General features: G+C 44.1%; 2 protein-coding genes across 3 annotated transcripts; one reads left to right on the top strand and one right to left on the bottom strand.

The window, feature by feature from the left end:
• Positions 1–128: 128 nt before the first annotated feature.
• On the bottom strand, positions 129–13,461 carry klhl15 (kelch-like family member 15). 2 transcript variants are annotated; one of them, XM_084339929.1, is made up of 9 exons: positions 13,143–13,461; positions 10,904–10,991; positions 8,031–8,169; positions 7,307–7,495; positions 6,962–7,186; positions 6,675–6,836; positions 6,367–6,576; positions 5,808–5,998; positions 129–5,598 (listed from the first exon to the last, which is right to left on the bottom strand). In XM_084339929.1, exons 1-9 carry the CDS (start codon positions 13,201–13,203, stop codon positions 4,839–4,841), a joined length of 2,025 nt encoding a protein of 674 aa, XP_084196055.1. In that variant the 5' UTR covers positions 13,204–13,461; the 3' UTR covers positions 129–4,838. The 2 variants fall into 2 exon arrangements, with proteins under 2 accessions (XP_084196055.1, XP_084196056.1); XM_084339930.1 differs by lacking the exon at positions 10,904–10,991 and adding an exon at positions 8,785–8,893 and having other exon boundaries at positions 13,325–13,459.
• Positions 13,462–15,081: 1,620 nt separating this feature from the next.
• On the top strand, positions 15,082–20,535 carry eif2s3 (eukaryotic translation initiation factor 2, subunit 3 gamma). The gene is made up of 12 exons (XM_084340854.1): positions 15,082–15,187; positions 16,155–16,218; positions 16,318–16,445; positions 16,837–16,958; positions 17,055–17,149; positions 17,260–17,418; positions 17,760–17,894; positions 18,086–18,180; positions 18,837–18,981; positions 19,090–19,259; positions 19,421–19,593; positions 20,078–20,535. The coding sequence occupies exons 1-12, from the start codon at positions 15,119–15,121 to the stop codon at positions 20,139–20,141; spliced, it is 1,419 nt and encodes a 472-aa protein (XP_084196980.1). The 5' UTR covers positions 15,082–15,118; the 3' UTR covers positions 20,142–20,535.
• Positions 20,536–20,934: the final 399 nt, after the last annotated feature.

Raw genomic sequence — 20,934 nt, 5'->3', positions numbered from 1 at the left:
TTATCATTAGATGCAGCTGTAGTTATTACTGTGTTCACATATATGCTTTAATTAATACATGAGTTCATCCTGCAGCCATAAGAGGAGTCAGAAACACACACATATATGAAAGCACTCGGGCAGCCGGCTGAAAGTTGACCAATATGAACATTTATTTCTGGAAAGAAGTTACAAATCGTTTCCAAAGAGTTTCTACTCAGATTATAAGATATGTTAATCTGATTTTACTTTCTTTTTCGGATACAGTCGTTGTTGCAAGGTATGTTTTTTTTTTTAAATCCTCTATTCTGTTTTCCTACTGACAGACTGAAGACTGGTGGACTAAAGGATGCTGCGCTATGACTGAACGTGCCTCAAATCAGGACAGTAGTACTTTATCGGTTACACTTTTGTTCTTTTAACAGCGACATGAGAGGAGGAGGAGGAGGAGGAGCAGCAGGAGGACTGCACATGTGATGATGATGATGATGATGATATCAGCTGCAGAGTACAGTGACACGTAAGAGACGTGAGTTAAAGAGGCCTCCGACAGTGTGATCGTTGCTGTGTTTGCCACATGTGACACTTCTGTGGTTGTTCCGAGTTAAAAAGTTACCATGAAAAATACAGAAATACAGGAAGAGCAAAAGTTTTAGATTTAAATAAAAACAAAAACCCAATGAACATGAATTGTTTTGAATCTAAAAACTAATTTGAACAATAAAAATGTTTGACAGCAGAAAAAAAATATTTTGAAGTTTGTGGAATTACAATTTGATTCTTTATTTTCATTTAGCTTCTGCTTAAAAGGTTTTAAGTGGCTTGGAACGGCAAAACAATTATAAAATGACATGCAGCTACAGTGTGAGTGATTTGGGAGTAGTCTCGGTTTGATAATCTAATAATTGTTCAAGACATTTTTCAAGAAAAAGTACAAAACCTTCGCTGGTTCCAGCTTCTGAAATCTGAGGATCTGCTGCTTCTCTTCACCATAAAGGACAATAAATTACAGATCTTTGAGTTTTGGATTGTTGATCAAACAAAACATTTTATTGACTAAACAATTAAATCAGGGCAGCACGATACGATAAGTTTTTTCTTTTCTTGACAGATGTTGCGATATGATCCTTGATTAGTGGGAATGATCGTTTTTGCTTTACAGTTTTCCTTTTCACTGAAAAAATCGTGACATTTGTTGGGATCTGTCCAAAACAAATATGTTTTCTTACTTCCTACTTCATTATAATCCTGTTTTATCTTTATCACATAATTGCAGTTTCTTGCAATTTGGATATTGCTTGAAGCCACAAGGCTATTTCAAGTATTTTGCTTTTAATTGTTCAGCCCTTCATCAAACCAGAATAATCTTTACCACATTGACTGTTTTTCTTAGAACATTTTTCGCTGTCAAACATTTCCCCCCTTTGAAAACAAAGATGCAAGAAGTCCACAGTGAAACACACAACGTCTCACTGCTGAAGAGGCGCCGACATGAAACATTACGCAATCTAATGTTGGACATTTCCCCAAAGAAACAAACCCCAGTGGCGTCACATGAACACTGTAAAGCTGCGGCTCAGGTCTCCAGAGGTTTGTGTGGACCGTAGGGACATTGTTGACACAAAGAGCCATGAATTAAAGAGGACAATACCGGGTTTTCTTCATGTCAGTCTGGTCCTTTAAAAACATGTCACCTACAAACAGGTTTGTGTTTGAGAAATGATGAAAAAACCTGTAAATGTAACATCTGGTGAATGACAGTTTGCATACAGGAAAATGTAAAGTTGCTGGAGACAGTAAAAAAACCCCACACCTCTTCATCTGTTAAGACACAACCACATTTTCAAATATTTCCACTATACACTTGCTGAGTGTGTTTAATCCTTCTTCTCGTGAGTTTACACTTGAGGAAAGACTCTCGCAGCGTCCGTTCATTAGCCACATGCAGTGCTGCTGAGGTGGACAGGACAGACGGACAGACGGCCGAGGATGAACCGAGGACAGGAGGTACAACTTGAAAACAACACGACTCACAATGAAAATTCTTGTCATAATAAATAACCCTACATCTGTTACTGCATAGCTCGGTGAAAAGCAATACTTCAGACAATAAATAACATAAATACGCGGCTGACATACACAACTGCATCAGTATGTGTTCTAGCCCTTTTCACAGTTGGCTCGTGGAAAAAAGAAGGAAAAATAAATATGCAGAGAGGACGAGGTCAGGGACACGGAGCTGGTCATCGAGCAGGATCAAGGCGCCGGACTGAAAGCTTGACAGCAGGTTTGAAAACAGAAATATTGAATCTGCTGAATAACTGACGTGACTGAAGCACTCCAGGTGACATCTCAGTGTCGGAAATTAACACAGCTGACTGCAAAAGGCTGGTAAAGTTCAGCTTTGGTGGACATACTGGCAAGAATCATGCAAAACACTGGCTGGTAATTCACAGCTGAGAGAAGGATGGGACTTGATTCTGGATGTATCCTCGGATGGAGTGTGTTTCTTGTTCATATCTTGCTTTGTAATTTATTTATCAATATTGTTTTTTATTGATGCTTATAACTATTGTTGCTCTCCCCTTAGCTGTTGGAGCGATGACAATTTCCCCATCGTGAAAAGAAACAGGAAGTCTCCAGAAGCCCCGAGATCTTAAATAGATTTGAAGACACTATTTACACCCTCGTGCATCGACGTGGTGGGCGCTAACACATTTAGCTTAGCAGCTACAGTGAAGATTTTGGCTTAAAAAAGGGTGCAGATAACTTCTTTTCAAATCAATGTGGGATTTCGGGGCTTCTGGAGTCACAGGAGGAGCTGTATGGAGCCATTTTATGTTTTTGTTTTGTTTTTTACGTTTCAAAATGAGTCTCCAGCTTTTGGGTGAACATGGTAAGAACATGAAACTATTCTTGCACAAGTCCCAGTGTTTCCTAAATATCTTCACCAGCTCCATGAGTGAGGTACATTTTAGTTCAACAGCCAGGAGGTTAATTTCAGACACCGTAAAATGTCTGTAACATTACAGCAGGTTGTAATATTACAGCCGTTTTGAAAGTTAGCTGGTAAACTGCGCATTTACACCCAAGAGCCACAGCGAGAACCGATAAAGTGCAGGGAATGTAGACGAGAGTAAATAAAGCACTGCCAGTGACTAGACGGATACAGACGACATCCTCTGACCCCTGCGGTGTCACTATCATCATATGACATCATCACTGCATGAAGGATGAGCCCTCGTGTACCATGTAGTGTTTTTTTTCCTCTTAAGCTTTCATTCAGCTCTCACACACACACACACTCATTCACACTCTCATTCACACTCTCTCTCACACACACACACACACACACACACACACACACACACACACACACACACACACACACACACACACACACACACACACACACACACACACACACACACACACACACACACTCTCAAACAGAGACAGAGGAAGGAGAGGGGACACAGAACGACACGGTGATGTTATATGAACATGAGCACAGTATGGTGGATATCTGGGAGTAAAGAGCAGGAGTAGGACTAGAAGCTGGAACGCACTGGAAGCCAGAACTGAGTTTCTAACTGGAGAATCTGACGGTTTACAGCCGGGAGCAGATCGAAGCGTTAGCAGCAACAATGGTCTCTCACATCAGTCTGCGTCGTATATTTGGAGGCTATAAAGTCAGCTACGCTACAGTAAATAGTGCTCGTATTTTGTTTATATACCTAATTGTATGCTTTAACTTGCCGTTACTTATCTTAAAGGGTGTTTTCAGATTGTTTGTAGTAGCTGCAGTCACGTCTTGGCTTTCACTAATCTATTTCTTGAAAAAGAGCATCTTGCTTCATGATATACAGGATGTTTGTTTGCTGTGAATATAAACCGATTCAGACAAGTTTGTGATCGAGGGCGTCACGATTCTCCAAAACCGCGATTAAATTCGATTTACATATTTTTTCAGCTCTGACAAATTAAAGAGAGGTTTTTTACAGCAGTTGACTTTATCCTGGGGGCCTTTAGAGGGTTAGTTTAAATAATACTCACCAGCCTTCATTAAACAACAAAAGATAGAAATTCAGTTTGTTATTGTTGTTTCTTAAATCTGTCCAGAGTGAACCCTCTTCACAAACAAATCAATAAAAGGATCTCTTAAAGAGAAAATAAACCCAACACCTCTGACTCTGACTCTGTCGTCCAGCACCAGTCAGATCGTCTCCGTGCACACGGGATAAGTGTCTGGAAGTGACGCTGCAGGCGAACACGAAGCTAGCGGTGTCGTCTTTTAGGAGTTCAAGTGAGAACAGCACAGGGAGGATCGCCTCTCCTGCTTTTGATTTTCAAACCTCGTTTTGATCATTTTTCTGAGTTGGAATCAAAATCGAGACACGCCTACTTGTGACAGGTTTGTTTGACGGGTGAAATTAAACACATACAGGTCCTTTTGTAAAAGCATGAACGTGAAGCTTCCAGTGCGTTTCTGCAGTGAGCCTGACTGGACAGCCTAAATACAGTAGGTGAGTAGTAGAATAGGAAACTGACCACAGTCCAAACATAAACCAGCAGAACTTTTTTTTCTCCCCACAAATAATTTTCTTTAATTTTCTGAGAAAGCTAAATCTGAAAATGTTCAAGCTGACTGTTAGCATGTGACGTCTCACCACGCCACACTTCGACTGGCTTCAGTGAGAACAGCAAATCTATGGCCCGGCCATCTCTTCCTCACCGAAGGTAAGTGCTGGTCTCTGGTTTAAAAGTAGAGTCTCCCACCTGTAAACACCTGATCTCCCAGCGGGACACCTCAGTGAATTCCCATTTCTATAAAAAGGAGGCTTGTTGTGGAGCAGACCTCAGCTGCAGCGTCTCACGTGCTCTAGCACGTACTCTGGGAAGTGCAGACTGCACACCTGCAGACCGTCCAGTTTGCAAGGCATCCTGGGATACTCGTCCTCCTTCCACTTGTTTTCGTCAGGGTCGAAGGTGAGGATGGAGTCACTGTAGTGGCCGTTGTAACACAGGCCGCCCAGCACCATGATCTGCCTGTCCAACACCGCCACCCCGTGGCCGCTGCGCCCGATGGGCATGGAGGCGAGGATGGTCCACTCGTCGGTGTCTGGGTCGTACACCTCGGTGGACGGGCAGCCCTGCGACTCGAAGGAAGCCCGCAGGATCACACACACGCCTCCGAACACGTACAGCTTCCCGTTGTGAGAGATCATCTTGTGGAAGCAACGGGCGTAGTTCATTTTGGATTTGTTCTCCCAGCAGCTGGCGTGGGTGCCGGGCAGCAGCGGGCCTCGGCCGGCGCGTGTCCTGTGTGCGTCTGACCCGCCCGAGCTCCCTCCTCCTCCCCCACCTCCAGCCTCCCGCCCGGGATCGAACACGCACACCTGTTTGGAGGTGGAGGAGGAGGTGATGCCGCCGGTGATGTACAGTTTACCACTCAGGACCGTTCCCTCGTGACCGTACTTGTTTACAGGATACGGGTCCACGAACTCCCAGCGGTCCTCTGTGATGTCGTAGCGCTCTGTGGAGTAGAAGGTCTCGTCTCGCGTGCGGCCCGCTACGGCGTAAATAAACTTCCCGATGACGCCGACAGCAAACTCTGACCTGCAGACAACAAACACCATGAATATGCATCAATAAATAAATAATTCATTCAAATTAATTTGTCCGGGAGCCTGAGAGCGTCCGTGAAATCATCTTGAAATTAACATAAGGAGACAATTAACCAAAGAAAGTACAAGAAATCTGTTTTTTCACATCAGAAACACGACAGCAGGGTTCAGAGCACACAGTGTGACTGAGCCTCCTCTAACCTGGGCACAGACATGTCGGCCATGCGCAGCCACGAGTTCTGCCGGGGGTCGTAGCGGTAGACTTTGGAGGAGGCGTGAAACTCCCCGTCGGGCCCGAGCTCCTCTCCGCCCAGCAGGAAGGCAAAGTTGTTAACGATGGCGAGGCAGTCCGGCCGCAACGGCACCTGAGGTCCCTCCAGCTCCCACCACACCTGAGAGGTTAAAACACAGGTTAATGAGAAAGACTCTGCTTTCACATTTTGTACACAGATCAGATGGAAGGGTCAAAGATGTGCAGTGTCAGAGTTTGGCTTCTCAGCACACAGCACTGTGAGCCGCTTCACGCCGAAAAGGTATAAACAAGTAAATGAAGTCTGTTAGTTGTTTTGAAACAAACTGGATAAATACTTGCACTGTAGGAAGCTGTGGTAGTAAAAACACCTGCATGATCCTTCAGTAACAGCAGTTTAAAGTGATATCTGCAGGTACATCATCTTTGTTTTCGCCCTCTTCTAAAAGAAGTTCGAGACTCAAACACACGTCAGCAGAATGAATGCTGAAGCTGAAAACGAGCGGACACCTTGGGGCGCTGCAGCAGCAGGATCTTGCTGTTGACCATACTGTGACCGATCATTCCCCTGAAGACAGCCGTCTGTGGGCGGACGGAGCGGATTCGGTTGGAGCGCGTCTCCACCAGAGGCTGCTGGTTGACATCATGGAAGTAGCTGAGCGCCTGATCGACCTCCTGCCTCAGCTGCCTGGAGTAACGGTAAAACTCTGACGTCTTCACCTGTGATGAAGAGGAGGACAGAAGACCGGCGACACCGTCAGTAAGCCCGAGTCTGCAGGACAGTGTTACCGTAGATCTACAGAGGAAGCAGAACTCACCTTCTCAAAGATGTTTGCAGGAGTCATGAGGCAGAAGCGGATGGACTGCACGATGGTGTCGGTGTGCCTCCAGCGCCGCCGGTCGTGTCGCAGCCACGCCTGGACTGCTTCATACAGCTCGATTTCTGGGAAGCGACTCAGAGCGTCGCTGTTCAGGTACGCCTGGAGAGAGAGAGAAGGAAAGAGACTGAATTTAGAAAACATCACTGAGGTTTGAGGTAATTTAGTTTAGTTCTACAGTTCCAGTTCTGTTAGCATGTTGCATTAATAATCCATATCAAGCGGACCTGCAGTCTCTCGAGGCCGAGGTAGGACAGGAAGTCGGGTCGGCTCATGAGGGGGACAAAGTTGTCCAGTAGGAAGTTGTCGAGCTGCTCCTGGACGCCCTCCACGCCCACGCTGAAGTCCTCCAGGAGGCGCATGACCTCCGCGCAGTTCTCCAGACAGATCTTGGCCAGCAGGAAGGAGCAGCAGAACTCCACCGCCTCCGTCAGCTGGACGTACATGGCCGCCTGTCAGGACGGGAAGATGCATAAAATACTGCTTTCAGTTTTTCATCAATCAAGGCTTACATGGAAGAACAATAACGTCATGAGAACCAGCGCAGCGAGGATATCAGTGGGTGGTGTTACCTGGAGGATCTCTTGGACCGTGGGCATGCTGAGCTCCAGTGAGCCGTAGTACATGAACCGGAGAATGTGGCCGAACCCGGCAGCTGTCAGCCCCTTCATGTGGATCTTGTCCTGGTCCCTCTCCCTCATGTCTGCTGTGAACATGACCCGGAAGTAGTCGCTCTGGGTGGCCAGAAGCGCCTTGTGGGCCTGTAGGAGGACGGACACACCGGACACAATGAGGCTGATGCTCACCGAGGCCACATGAAACACCCGGCCCGGGTCCAGGACCATACGCTACATACACTGCACTGATTTCTTGCGGATGTAAAATGTTTTGAACTGGCCAGAGACAACGTTTTTGTTCTAACTTGTCATTCTACAGTAAATACTGATGTCACAGTGAAATGGCTGTTGAAAAACGACACCATCGACCTATAGATTTGTTCCTATAAGTCTCGCTTTCATTCTGCCCTTCAGTCTGCCACTGGCCTAGATGTTTCCCATATAACCTTGAGATGTCTCTCTGTGGAAGCAAAAGATGTTTTTCTTTACTTCTTTTACAGTGACACGACATCTTTAATTTCAATTCTCCTTTCAAAGTCGCTAAGATGATTTCCTAACATCCAGTGAGTTTATATTTCTAATATTCTTCCTGAAAGGTTTATAAAGATAACTGTGACTGAAATGTCCGAGTTCCCCCAGACACATCGCAGCAGGGCCGTGACATGTATTTTCTGCGTACCTGGAAGTGGTGCTCCTCTATCAACAGTGTGACATCCAGCAGCAGACGCTCCTCATAAAGCGCCCGGAAGCCCGACGACACACTCCCATCGTGCACCTGGGACAGGTACACCTCCACATCTGCCCCCGACATAACACACCTGGAGGCATGAAGGAGAGCAGAGTGCAGGAGCAGGAGAGGGAGACGGAGACGGGGTAACGTGGAAACGACAGAGCGTTAGAAAAGATAAAGCACGGATGAACTACAATTCACAACTATTCAAAAAACTGCAAGTGTCTCCAAGGAAAAGTGTGTGTGCGTGTGTGTGTGTGTGCAGCTGAAAACAGTAAGTCTGGGACTGGAAGGGCATTCAATAGGACGCTCAGCTTTAAAAGCTCAGCACTTCAGCTGCCGCATCCTAACAAGCCGTTACTCTTTCACAGCCAGACGTGTGTTTCTGCACGGACACACTGGGGAAATACCCACTGCAACACACTGAGGTTAAAGTAAAGAGAAAGCGTCTCACATGTCACTTCATTCATTTATTCATTCACTCACTCACACACACATCACAAAGAGGATAAACAACAGGAACACACACACACACACACACACACACACACACAACTTGTATGTAGTTTTACTGACTTTCTGCACACGAGAAAAAGTAGAAAACACACACATCATCCACACACCTCCACCAACTCACAGTCGCTCATTAAGAACGCAAATGAAAACACACATACACACACAGACACACACACAGCACACTCACCTCTGATTGGCCACGGGCATGTCAGAGGGGGTTGTCCGAGCCAATCAGAGGACAGTGCCCCTTGTTCCCAGTAGATGCTAACAATGTCCCTTTTCTGAGCGTCAATCACCTGGACGACAAAGCCAACACAACCGCCACATTAAAGCATGAACGTCTGCAATTCAGATAAGAGCCATACAAGGACTTCTGTGCATGTTAAAGGGGCAGTTCACCCAAAAAATTAACATTTTGCCATCATCAACGCAGCGACATGCTGATGTAAAGTCAGGTGAAGTCTCGTAGTCCACAGAACATTTCTGGAGCTTCACAGTGAAACAGAGTTGCAGCGTTCTGCTAAACAACTGAAGCAGCTGGAGATGATTTAAAACGTATAACATCAAGTGGCTCCAAACGGCTCGTCCAGAGACTTGGAGGCTTGGATTACGCAGTATGAGCTGAATGGAGACATTTTTCTGTTTTGTGGACGACGAGACTTCACCTGACTTTCCATCAGCGTGTGGGTGAGAAGATAATGACTGAATTTACATTTCCTGGGTGAAATGCTCCTTTAAAATAATGTAATTGTGGCCAAAAGAATGTGGACACCAGAACATTGCACCCATGTGAGGTTGTTCAACAGTTCAGGTGTCTTCTGTCCACATGATTTTGGCCTTGTTGTGTGTTTCACTTCTCATATTTTAATACAAAACAAAACACAACTGTGGCACAAACAGTGTTAATGCAGGAGAGTTCATGATGGCTACTCTAATTATTGAACTTAATGTTAGTTGACGTCCTAACTAAGTGTAAGGACTATTTATTATACGGATTTATTTTTGTATTTTAGCAATAACATTCTAGTGAATTGCTGAGATCTGATCAAAGCAAAAAGAAGTCAAGAAGAAGAAGAAGAAGAAGAGACAATCAGACAAGTTGGAAACAAATCTGCAGGTTAGACAAACTCATTTGGAGGAAAAACAGTAATATTATTACTCAGACTGACTGTTGTAAACATCCATCACAGTTTACAGACGCACTTCCTGGTTCAACTCTGACCTACTGTGCTTTCCTGTACAACGAGGGATTATAAGCAGAGGTTCAGACGCTCTCGCTGTGAGTTTCACCTCCAAATAAAGTGATTCAGGTAATCTGGATTTACTGTCGGTTTATAGTTTCATGTTTACAATCTGACTTTTCATTTGACTTTCAAGAGCCCAGACCACTGCGATGACTTTGGTTGGTACGATGTTATTATAATAAACCAAAGAGAACGATGATATGAGAAATTATCCTTTAATCCAACAAACAATTAAACCAACAAAAAACATTTCCAGTCGGTCAGTGGACTCGAGATGGCAGGAGCAGGTCAGGAAGAGTGATGGGAAAATATTAAACGTAGGAAGTTGGACCGCAAAGTGCGTAAAACTTAACACCAACCACTGAAAATATTTACTATACCATAACAAAACAATGACAACGTGACAGAACCCATCCTAAAGAAAAAATCAGCTCCTTTACTTTTACTAGTGACAGAAACAGTGATTCCCTGTCAGCCCTCGTCCCTGTGCACACAGATCATGCTCAGCTATACAAAGTTCGTCAAACAGCTCTTAAGGCTTCAGTGTCTTGCTCGAGGACACGTCGGCACTGAGGAGACTATTGCAACAAAGGGCTCCTACCATAAAGGGTAACTCCACCAGTTTTCCACATGAAAGTGTGTTGACAGGCCTTGAGGGCTTCGCCTGACTTTCCATCTGAGGAGATAATGACAGTTTTTCTGTAAACTGTTCCTTTAATTAATTTGACCCGGTGCCGACATTACTCATAATGCAACAAAGCCACCGAGTGACATTACTGGAGGCAATTCATCTGATTATATGCAGCCTCCTCTGTCACCACAAAAGCCTTTAAACTGCTTTTTTTTTCACATATGCAGTTACACTCCCCTGTAAACACACTCTAATGTGGAAAATTGGTGGAGTCACCCTTTAAAGAACCCATCAACCCTGTCAGCCTGAATCACAGGGGGAGGAAATGAAGCCGATGAGTGATGGGCAGGATGAGTTGAGTTAATCATGACAGAAGTGGGTTTGCTTGGGTTTAAGTTCGACATGCAGTGCTGAGGTGTGCAGACTCGTACCTTTTGGAGCCCGGGCGAACAATCACAGGCTTTGAAGGCTGAGCGCTAAGGGGCCGCTCGCATTTCCTGTGTTTATGTTTCCCTGGTTCTAACAGAGGAGACGAGAAGAAGACACATGAGAAGGAATGACGATACCATCGAACGTTACACGACACATTCAGGGGTTTGCAAGTTAGAGCTGTTTTTACAGCACACGAGAACAGTTTGTGGCAAAATAAACAGCATACATTAAAAAGCATTTCCAAAAACTCAAGGACATTTTAAACTTTGCTTTTCTTTTCCTCGTTCTTCCAGTCAGGCTGCAACTAGAGCTGCACAATATATTCAGGATGCACGACACATGTCGGACGGATAGATTAGCAGCCCAATAATGGAAAATGTACATTATCGGTCATCGGCAGATAAAGAAATTATAGCCGTTTATACAAAGCGAAACTGCTTTTTGTTGACTGTACAAGTGCAGCATCTACACACAGAAGGTGGTGGGATGCACCTTTACATTTGTTCAGTGAGCAGCCAATAAACACAGAAGAACAACAACAAACACTGATGTCTCACTCGTAACGTCGAACTGCTGCACCTGTGTAGAGCCACGCAATGTAGATAACAGCCACACATGTAGTTGTTTTGAAAAAAGTCCATAAAACTTTATCACAGCTATGAAATATCAAGTGAACCATCTTTGCTCACTACGTCTCAGCCTGTCATTACTCAGGTGTGCATAAAAAAGCATTAAACTGTTGGTTTCTATTATCAGTTATTTTATCAGTATCGGCCACGACAGTCAGATAATTATCGGTTATCATATCGGCTGAAAAAAGATCTATATCGCGCATCTCTACAATATATCGTTTCAGCATCAACATCACGATGTCTGAACGCGTAACAGCCACATCGCAGGATGCAAATTAACTCAAACACTTCATGATAAAACACACTTTTCCCCTCAAATAACCGATTCATGGGTTAGACTGTGATGTGACTCAATTGTGGGAAAATGCACATCGTCCGAGTCAAAGAGAAGACATTTAAAAACTGCTCGTTTCGTCCAACTATCGGTCCAAAACTCGAGATTTTTTAATTTTTCTCTCATACGTATATGCTGAAGACAACAAGCCAAACCTCACATTCAACGTTTGACTGGTGAGTGTGTCACCGATTCATTTTCTATTGACCTCCACTGATTGATAAAGTGATCGTAACAGCACTGGGTATTTTACTTAATCAACAGCCACGTGACGTTTACAGGTGATGCTGACGTGACCAGAGAGAGAAAAGCAATTGTTTCAGCAGATTCTTGTTTGGCAGTTTTCGAGTACAATCATGCAGCAATTAATAAAACCATTATTGATCCTCTCTCTATTCAAAAATAATCTAAATCAACTGAATGTGGGTTTTCATTCCCAGCACCTCTCAATATAAAACCATAACAAGAGGTGTTCAGTGTCACAGCAGGTCTGTAACTTAACGCTCAGTGAAGAGCAGCCAGACTAAATGTGAGTAAATCTCAGTGGGGTTTTGAATCAGACAGTGTGAGTGACCTGACCTCAGTGTGACCCCTGGATGAAAAGGAAACAACAGGTTGTGTCACTGCAGCTGAGCTCACCTGACAACAAGCTGTCCTGCCTCACTGTCACCTCACAGCCAGCAGCTGAGCTGAGCTAAGCTAAGTGTAGCTATCACTCATCAAACAAGAGCATCTCCGCGATGTGTGGCTCATTATAAACTGTTTGTATTATTGTGTCAGTCATGACAATAGGAGGAGCAGAGAGGAACAAGCGTTGTGGCATTGCTAAAGGGAAAGCTAACGTTAGCACAGAGGGGGAAACCGTTAAACTTGCTGCCTAACTTTACAATGAACTGACACAGGCAGAGCAGCTGAGGGCTAGAGATGCTAACCTCCACCGCTAACTTCAGTTTTCACTACAACAGCGACAGAAAAGTGTGCTACACGCACCTGACACGCTAAGAGAAGAGCCCAAAAACAAAGGCTCGGGCTGCACATAACGGTGCACACACACCTCTGGTACCGAGATGAAGGTGTTAGCATGTTGATAATGTGAATCACGAGGACGAGGCTAACGTAATAAAGGCGGAGGTGTCGCTGAGCAGCTGTCTGCCCGACGAGGCGCGTTAACTGTCACGATGCTCAGCGGCGGTGACAGGAGCTACGGGGGATCCGACACTGATCGACCGGGGTAACAGCTTTAGCTTAGCAGCTAAAATCCAGCCGTCTCACCTCGGCGGTGCGAATCCCCACAACCCCTCTTCGACCAGGCAGCTCTGGCTCCGTCGGACATGAAGTTGCGGGTTCGATGCCGGAATCAAGAAAGCGGACGGCAGCGGTGCACTGCCATGTTATCGTCCGTCTGCCAGACGAAGAGACCCCCCACTCGGCTCTAAATTAAACGGGTAACAAACCACAGCGGTCCACAGGCTTTGCGGACGCCATTTTCTGCACCGGCGTCATTTCCCTTTTGGGCGGAACTGAAGGGCGTTGTGCGGTGCAGCAAAGATGGTATATGTGAGAGATGTATCACTCTCGACTCTCAAAACGGGCAGCACAGCATTTCATTTGTCCTAAAAATAGCCCAAAAGTACACTGTACTCAAGTAATGTTGGAGGTAATTGTACTTTACTTTACTGCACTTTTCACCTACTTTATACCGTCTTCTGCTCCATTACAAATTAGAGTTAAATTCAGTATTTTTTTTTATGAGGATGTTCTTAATAATAATAAAAAATAACTTTGTTTGCACCAAATGGAGGACTGAAACCGACAAAATCACAAATAAATACATTTGCAATTAAATGCACCAATAATAATACTTAAATTAAATGTAGGCATTAATTAAAATATAAGATTTGACATACATTGAATTTCTGTTTTAGTTATTGTCTTGTGTATTTGTTTACTTTTGTATGACTTCCCATTTGTATGGCGCCCCCTAAGGGTCATGGTGAGAATTGTTTTTAGGACCTTTTTGTGTCACCTCGCAATACTTTTTTCTTTCCGTTCCTTCTGAGCCATGTCTTTCTCACCATGACCCTCGGGGGGCTCTGTACATTTGTTTTGCTATTTCATTTATTGTTTCATTCATTTTTAATCCGTTTATTTATGTATTTATGAATGTATTATCTTGCAAAATGCAAAGTAAAAAGATACAGACATATATATTTAAACAAATAAACAAAAAAAGGATAAATTAATAAGGAAAATCAAATAGGAAAGTAAATAAATAGGCAGATAAATACCAAGGTAATTAAATGCAGAGGCCAATTAAAACAAAAATACCAATTTATGTCACATTTTTATAAATTAGTTTATGCCTACATTTACTTTTGATATGATTTTTGGTGTATTTATTAGCATATGATTATTTATTGAGCCGTTTATTTATAACGTTTTGATTTTGGCAGTTTCAGTCCTCTGTACATAGACAGTATGGACACACTAACAAATAAAAAAAGTGCACATGGACAGAAAAACCTGATCAAGTAATCTATCCATGACTTTCAAAGCTAGGAAAAGGACCATAAGGCAGGTGTTGTGTGGCCAAAGTAGCCAATCTGGTTTTGAGACTTTTTTAAAGGTATTTCAGTGATGTTTCGTTTAAAAAGTGCATATTTCTGTATGAATTTACATTAACTTGCACTTTAAACTAATACAGCAGCAAACCTGTGGATAGGTAGCCAACTATTCCAGGATTTGTCTTAATGCTCCTACACATTACAGAACTACAAGCCCCATAACTCCAAACGAGGAAAAAAGCCTTTTGATGACGTCACTAAACAACGACGGACCTGACGCACGGATAAAAATATATGTCGTTACTTTTTGCTGTGAAAGATTTTTTTGTGAAACTTGGGCGTCATTCGATGATAAATAGTTGTTAACGGTGAATAAAGAGCAGAAGTGTGTGGTCATCAGAAAATAAGTGTTTTAAAGTAAGAAATAAATTGCATCATCCGCTGTGAAAGGACCCCGGTGCTTCTACTGGGATGAATCACGCGAGTTACAAACCACGTCTTTGTGAATTGTGAGCGAAAATAAATATATAGCATTATTATTATTATAAACATATGTGATTTTCTGGTAACACTGTGACACGTAAACATCACTGAAAGTAATTGTTGGAAAAGAGAAACGGCTGTTTCTGTCGGTTTGATCAGGCATTTACCGGAGCCGCCTGTTTCATTCCCTTTTCATTCAAGATGGCGGGCGACGAGTCTGGTACAACGCTTGGTCAGCCTCATCTGGCTAGACAAGACCTTAGTTCTCTGGTAAGTGTCAGTTAAACAGATTTTAAAGCTTTGTACTTTTATGTTGGCGGCTGTCGGTCCCTTGTGTTGCCGGAACAGTTTCATAAAAGATGACAATTAACGTTAACGGTCGCCGGTGGTGCGCCGCCACCACCCGGCACATGACGGCAGGCCAGGCGGGGCGCAGAGCTAAGACAGCCGCCGCACTTCTAACAAAGATTAGCGTCACACTACATTTTTTATCAACATTTTAAAATGAGACAAACGTTTCAATGTATACATAATGTGTATTCACAGCGCCGCTGTAGTCGCCATATTTATTCTACGCCAGTTATGTCTGCTTAGCCATGTTTGATTGTAACGTTAGCATCTCATGCTAAGTTGAAGTTAAATGTATAAAAATGTCAATGGGGTTCTTAATGGAGATGTAAGCAGGGATGTGGCTCAAAACAATCTCACTTAGTGTCGGCTTTCATCCACATTAAACCAATGATTGAGACGGTCTTTTTATGAAATATGTGAACATTGGATGGTGGTAATGGTGTTGACAGGATATAGATCATAAGTTACCTTTATCTTTCGTTTTTAATCGGCAGACAGATCAATAACAGTAGATATGGGAGAGACACAACATGCTTTGTTTCATCAGTTTACCAACTTCAGCTGAGATATTTTATGAAATGCAAAGATGAACTCTGGCTGTAATGAGTAACACTGAAAGAAGCAAAAATAACCAGAATTAGTCGATTAGCCAGAATAAACATGATATACTAACAGACAATAGCAGCAGTATTGGTTTTACATGCCTCTGTGTCCACCTCATATGTTTGCAAAGTCATTATGGGGCAGTGTTTGTGTGTCTGTACTCATGGCGGCTCCCTTTGTGTCTATTCACCCCCTGGATTAAAGCGGGCCCTGCTCTGTTCTGTCAACCTCGGTGTTGTTTTTCAGTGTGCGATGGGTCTAATGTGTGTTGTTCTCATGGCAGGATGTGTCCACCCTGACGCCTCTCTCTCAAGAGATCATCAGCAGACAGGCCACCATCAATATTGGTATGAGAATTGATCATTGGTTTTACAGCATCCTTCCTTGAAGGTTGGAGATGATAAGTGAGGACGGCCTGTTTTGACTTCTGTGTTCCTCTCCTCTAGGCACCATCGGTCATGTGGCCCATGGAAAGTCCACAGTAGTGAAGGCCATTTCTGGTGTCCACACTGTCAGGTTCAAGAACGAGCTGGAGAGGAACATCACCATCAAGCTAGGATATGCTAACGCTAAGGTAAGGGGCACTGGTGGTAAATTTTTCTGAGAGTAACTTGCCTGTCTACCTGAACGCTGCCATTTTTTTTTTATTTTGAGGGGCAGCGTCTGCATGACTGGGACGTAGTTTGAGTAGGATCAGTTTTTAACACATATACAAAGATAAATTGGCACGTATTGATTGCAAACCAGATAGAAAACAACCAGGGATGTGTCAGTTGGCTGGTGAAGTCAAATAAGTTCACACATTGGAGTGTTTTTAGGTTGGAGTGGAGTGTTTTTAGTGTATAACCTGACATTTTAAAAGGACTTCCTCTTTATTTTTTCATACTAATCCACAAATGTTGCATCAGATTTTTCTTAGTGTTGAATCAACACTTCCCTGTTTCTACCTCCGCTAATTATTGTAGGTCTATAAGCTGGATGACCCCAGCTGTCCCAGGCCAGAGTGCTACAGGTCGTGTGGCAGCAGCACTCCTGATGAGTTTCCCACAGACATCCCAGGCACCAAGGGCAACTTCAAACTGGTCAGGTACGACTGAAGAGAGAAGAAAAGCACAGATTAATGCATTTAGTTTAAAAATCCTTTTTCTATTCATCAGTGGAATTTTTTATTTTCTTTCTCCAGACACGTGTCATTTGTTGACTGTCCCGGTCACGACATCTTGATGGCCACCATGTTGAACGGAGCCGCCGTCATGGATGCAGCCCTCCTGCTTATTGGTAGGCCTCCGATTCCTTCAGTCCAACAGACAAGACAAACTGTGACTCAGACTGTGTGTTACTTACTGCCAGTGTTTTTATAAGTCCCTGTTCTCGTCTCTTCCTGTCAGCGGGTAACGAGTCGTGTCCTCAGCCCCAGACGTCAGAGCATCTGGCAGCCATAGAGATCATGAAGCTGAAGCACATCCTCATCCTGCAGAACAAGATCGACCTGGTGAAGGAGAGCCAGGCCAAAGAGCAGTACGAGCAGATCCTCGCCTTCGTACAGGGTGAGTCGTTATGAACCTGCGGTCTAAGGAACTCGCGCCATCATTGGATGTTTTTACAAGAAAAACATTGCATGAAACCATTTATATTATGAGTTAGTGTAATTCTGCGTCTCTCACCGGTCTATCTGTTTTCAGATTATTATACATATATATAAATATTGGCTATATTGTGATTTTGATAAAATTTCAGATCTGGTACAAACAGCACTCAACAGCAAACACTAATTTTTTCCTGAAACACGGCAACATTTCCTCCATTTCAAACTCGTGACTCTTCAGGTCACTTTAGTCTTCCTCTGAGTCTCTGGCCTGTGACTGATGATGTCATGTTCCTCCTGCAGGCACAGTGGCAGAGGGCGCTCCCATCATTCCTATCTCAGCCCAGCTGAAGTACAACATCGAGGTGGTTTGTGAGTACATCGTCAAAAAGATCCCAGTGCCCGTCAGAGACTTCACGTCCGAGCCCAGACTCATCGGTAAGAAGAAATGCACAAACGTTCAGAGTGGTCCTTTTTTCTCACTAACCTGTTGTGTGTTCTCAGCTTTTTGTTTTCCTCGCTACACTCTCGTCGTTGTCTTTTTATTTCCTGCTGAAGCACTTTGTAGTTTTGTTCAATAAGATGCTCTGTCAGTTGATTAAAACCTGTGAACATCTCCTGTGCTTCAGTCATCAGATCTTTTGACGTAAACAAGCCCGGCTGTGAGGTCGACGACTTGAAGGGAGGTGTTGCAGGAGGAAGTATCCTGAAGGGAGTGCTCAAGGTGAGATTTGGTCTTTTTACTTCAACAGACAAAACATTTCCTCCTCCGAGAAATTGTACTTGGCTTCTGTGTCAAAGTTAAATCAGAAGATGGATAACACACGTTCACATTTATTTTACACAACGTGTTGTTTTCTCTCTGATGGTTTAAATCCATGTCACACAGTTTCTAAAGGCCGTTCCCATGTCACGTTGGCTTTAAGCTCGTAGTTACATTCAGTTTTTGACTCAGACACAGGTCATTATTCTAATTAAAACTGAGTTTAAAATTGTGAGCAACAAAAAGCTTAATGGGACTTGTGTCGCAGTTTGTCTGATGGAGCTGTAGCACACAGCAGACAACATCCCTACTTTAAGCTGCCAGTGACTGAAGTAGTTTATTTGCCCGATCAGCGATACAATGCAGATAGAAATTAAATTAAAGACTTTTTTATCTTTTAAGATGCATGTGCATGTGCCTGCTCTCTGACTTTATAATTTAGTTTAAAATAAAAAATAGAAAACTTTTCTGACATTTTGAGAAACTCCAAACTGTGGAAAACAGCTACAACGTCTGTCTACAATAAAAGAGGCCTGGCAGTTTTGGACATTAATCTAACACAGCCTCTATGAATTGTGCGCCCGTCTAAACCGTCCTCCTCTTTTCTGTATCTTCAGGTGGGTCAGGAGATCGAGGTGCGGCCAGGTATCGTGTCCAAAGACCAGGAAGGAAAGCTGATGTGCAAACCCATCTTCTCCAAGATCGTGTCTTTGTTCGCCGAACACAACGACCTGCAGTACGCTGCACCCGGAGGCCTTATCGGTACGTCCACACTCACACGCTTTAACCTGTTGTCGTTCAACTCCAGATGAAAACAAACAAAACATTTAAAGAATATTTTAAATGAAAGTAAACGCTGGTTCTGTGCAGGTGTGGGCACCAAGATCGACCCGACACTGTGCAGGGCGGATCGTATGGTTGGTCAGGTGCTGGGCGCCGTCGGAGCGCTGCCAGAGATCTTCACCGAGCTGGAGATCTCCTACTTCCTTCTCAGGAGGCTGCTGGGAGTCCGCACAGAGGGAGACAAGAAGGCTGCCAAGGTGAGACATGCATTATGGGAAATGTAGTTTGAACTCTTAGGGAAGTAAAAGAGAAGTGTGTGAGCTGTAGCTGGAGTGAGGATGCAGAAATATAATCTTCCTGTAACAGATTATCTTGAACAGTTTCATGATGGGATCCTTTATCTTTTGTGTGTCTGCAGGTCCAGAAGCTGTCTAAGAACGAGGTTCTGATGGTGAACATCGGCTCGCTGTCGACAGGCGGCCGCGTCAGCGCCGTCAAGGCTGATCTGGCCAAGATCGTCCTCACCAACCCGGTGTGCACAGAGGTCGGAGAGAAGATCGCTCTGAGTCGACGTGTGGAGAAACATTGGCGGTAAGAATCCCCTCTCTGCTATTTGTTCGCCGTAGTTGCATGTTTCCTGTAAAAACCAGCAACTTGGGTGGGATAATGATTTTACAGTTGCCTGTAGCGCTGAGTGGGCATTACACTGCCTGGACTGGCAGCTTTGAGTGGATGGTAGATCTGAGTAGACGGAGGCGGCATGATGAACAGTACATGGGTGGTTTTGGTGAGGCTGATCAGCAAATAGGACGGCAAGACGAGTCAACTACCGTACAGCAGCCACATTTAGCAGCAGTAAGCGGTCACATTAGCAACAAAGCTACCGGTATCTGTCCATCAGGTAACTCCAGAAATCACCATGTTACTGTAAAAGGCATCCATCATTCTTGGAGGCTGCATATGGAGGTGTTGATTAGCATTAGTTGGCAGTTACTATGGCAACAAGTTAAGCCATCTGTCCAGAGCTGAAGCTGAGCAGCTGCTAATTCCCTCCTCTCCTTCTCTCTCCTGTCAGTCTGATTGGATGGGGACAGATCAGGAGGGGCGTGACCATCACACCCACAGTGGACGACGACTGAGGAGGGAAGAAGAGGGATGTCACCGTAGCAACGCTCCCGTCAGCTGGACATCACAACCATCGCACTCTTCCCGGCTTTTATTTTTTGTTTATTTTGTTTTGTTTATTTTCCCGCGAGGACGGAGGAGGTGAACAGAACAGGACATGTCAGTGGTTTAAAGACGCCTCCTCCCTCGGCTCTTCTCCATCAGCAGGTCAGACGGGGTCAAGTTTAATCTCTCTGACCTCAACACAGGTTTGTCCTGCAGATGAAGGAGAGCAGAGGAGGAGAGGAGGCTCTTTACACCATCATAACAATCCTTCAGAGAGGGAGACCGGAGGTTCATTCAGTACAGAGGTGATCCTGTACTGTCTGCGGAGTTCAGTCAGATCTAATAAAATACGTTTGAAAGAAGTGTGCTTGTTTTGTCTGTTTGTCGGCTTGTGTTTATGTGACGACACGTTGTTGCAGCTGAAAATTCAATAAACTGCAGATAAGTACAAAACTTTAGAGCAACACAATGTAACTTCCTGGAGATGGATGACAGATGATTGTGAGAGTCTCATCCCCGGGTCGTCAGATGCTGATGTTGAGGGTCGGACACCAGCCAGCAGCCTCACAATCCGCTGTTTTACAATGTTAAAGACGGTGAGAAATAATTCCTGGATCTGTCCCTTAATCAGGATCTGCATCAAAAGTTAATGGGGTCTATTCTGGGCTGAGACCTTCAGAGGGGAGCTCAGAGTTAGAAAGGGGGAACATTAACCTGGACATGAAACAATGAGAATTAATTGACAATTTCTTGATAAATACA

This window comes from Pagrus pagrus (genome assembly GCF_965226575.1).
Source record: "Pagrus pagrus genome assembly, chromosome: 20".
Lineage (NCBI taxonomy): Eukaryota > Metazoa > Chordata > Actinopteri > Spariformes > Sparidae > Pagrus > Pagrus pagrus.
Note: the sequence above shows the minus strand (reverse complement) of the source record. Positions and strands in the feature narration are given on the sequence as shown.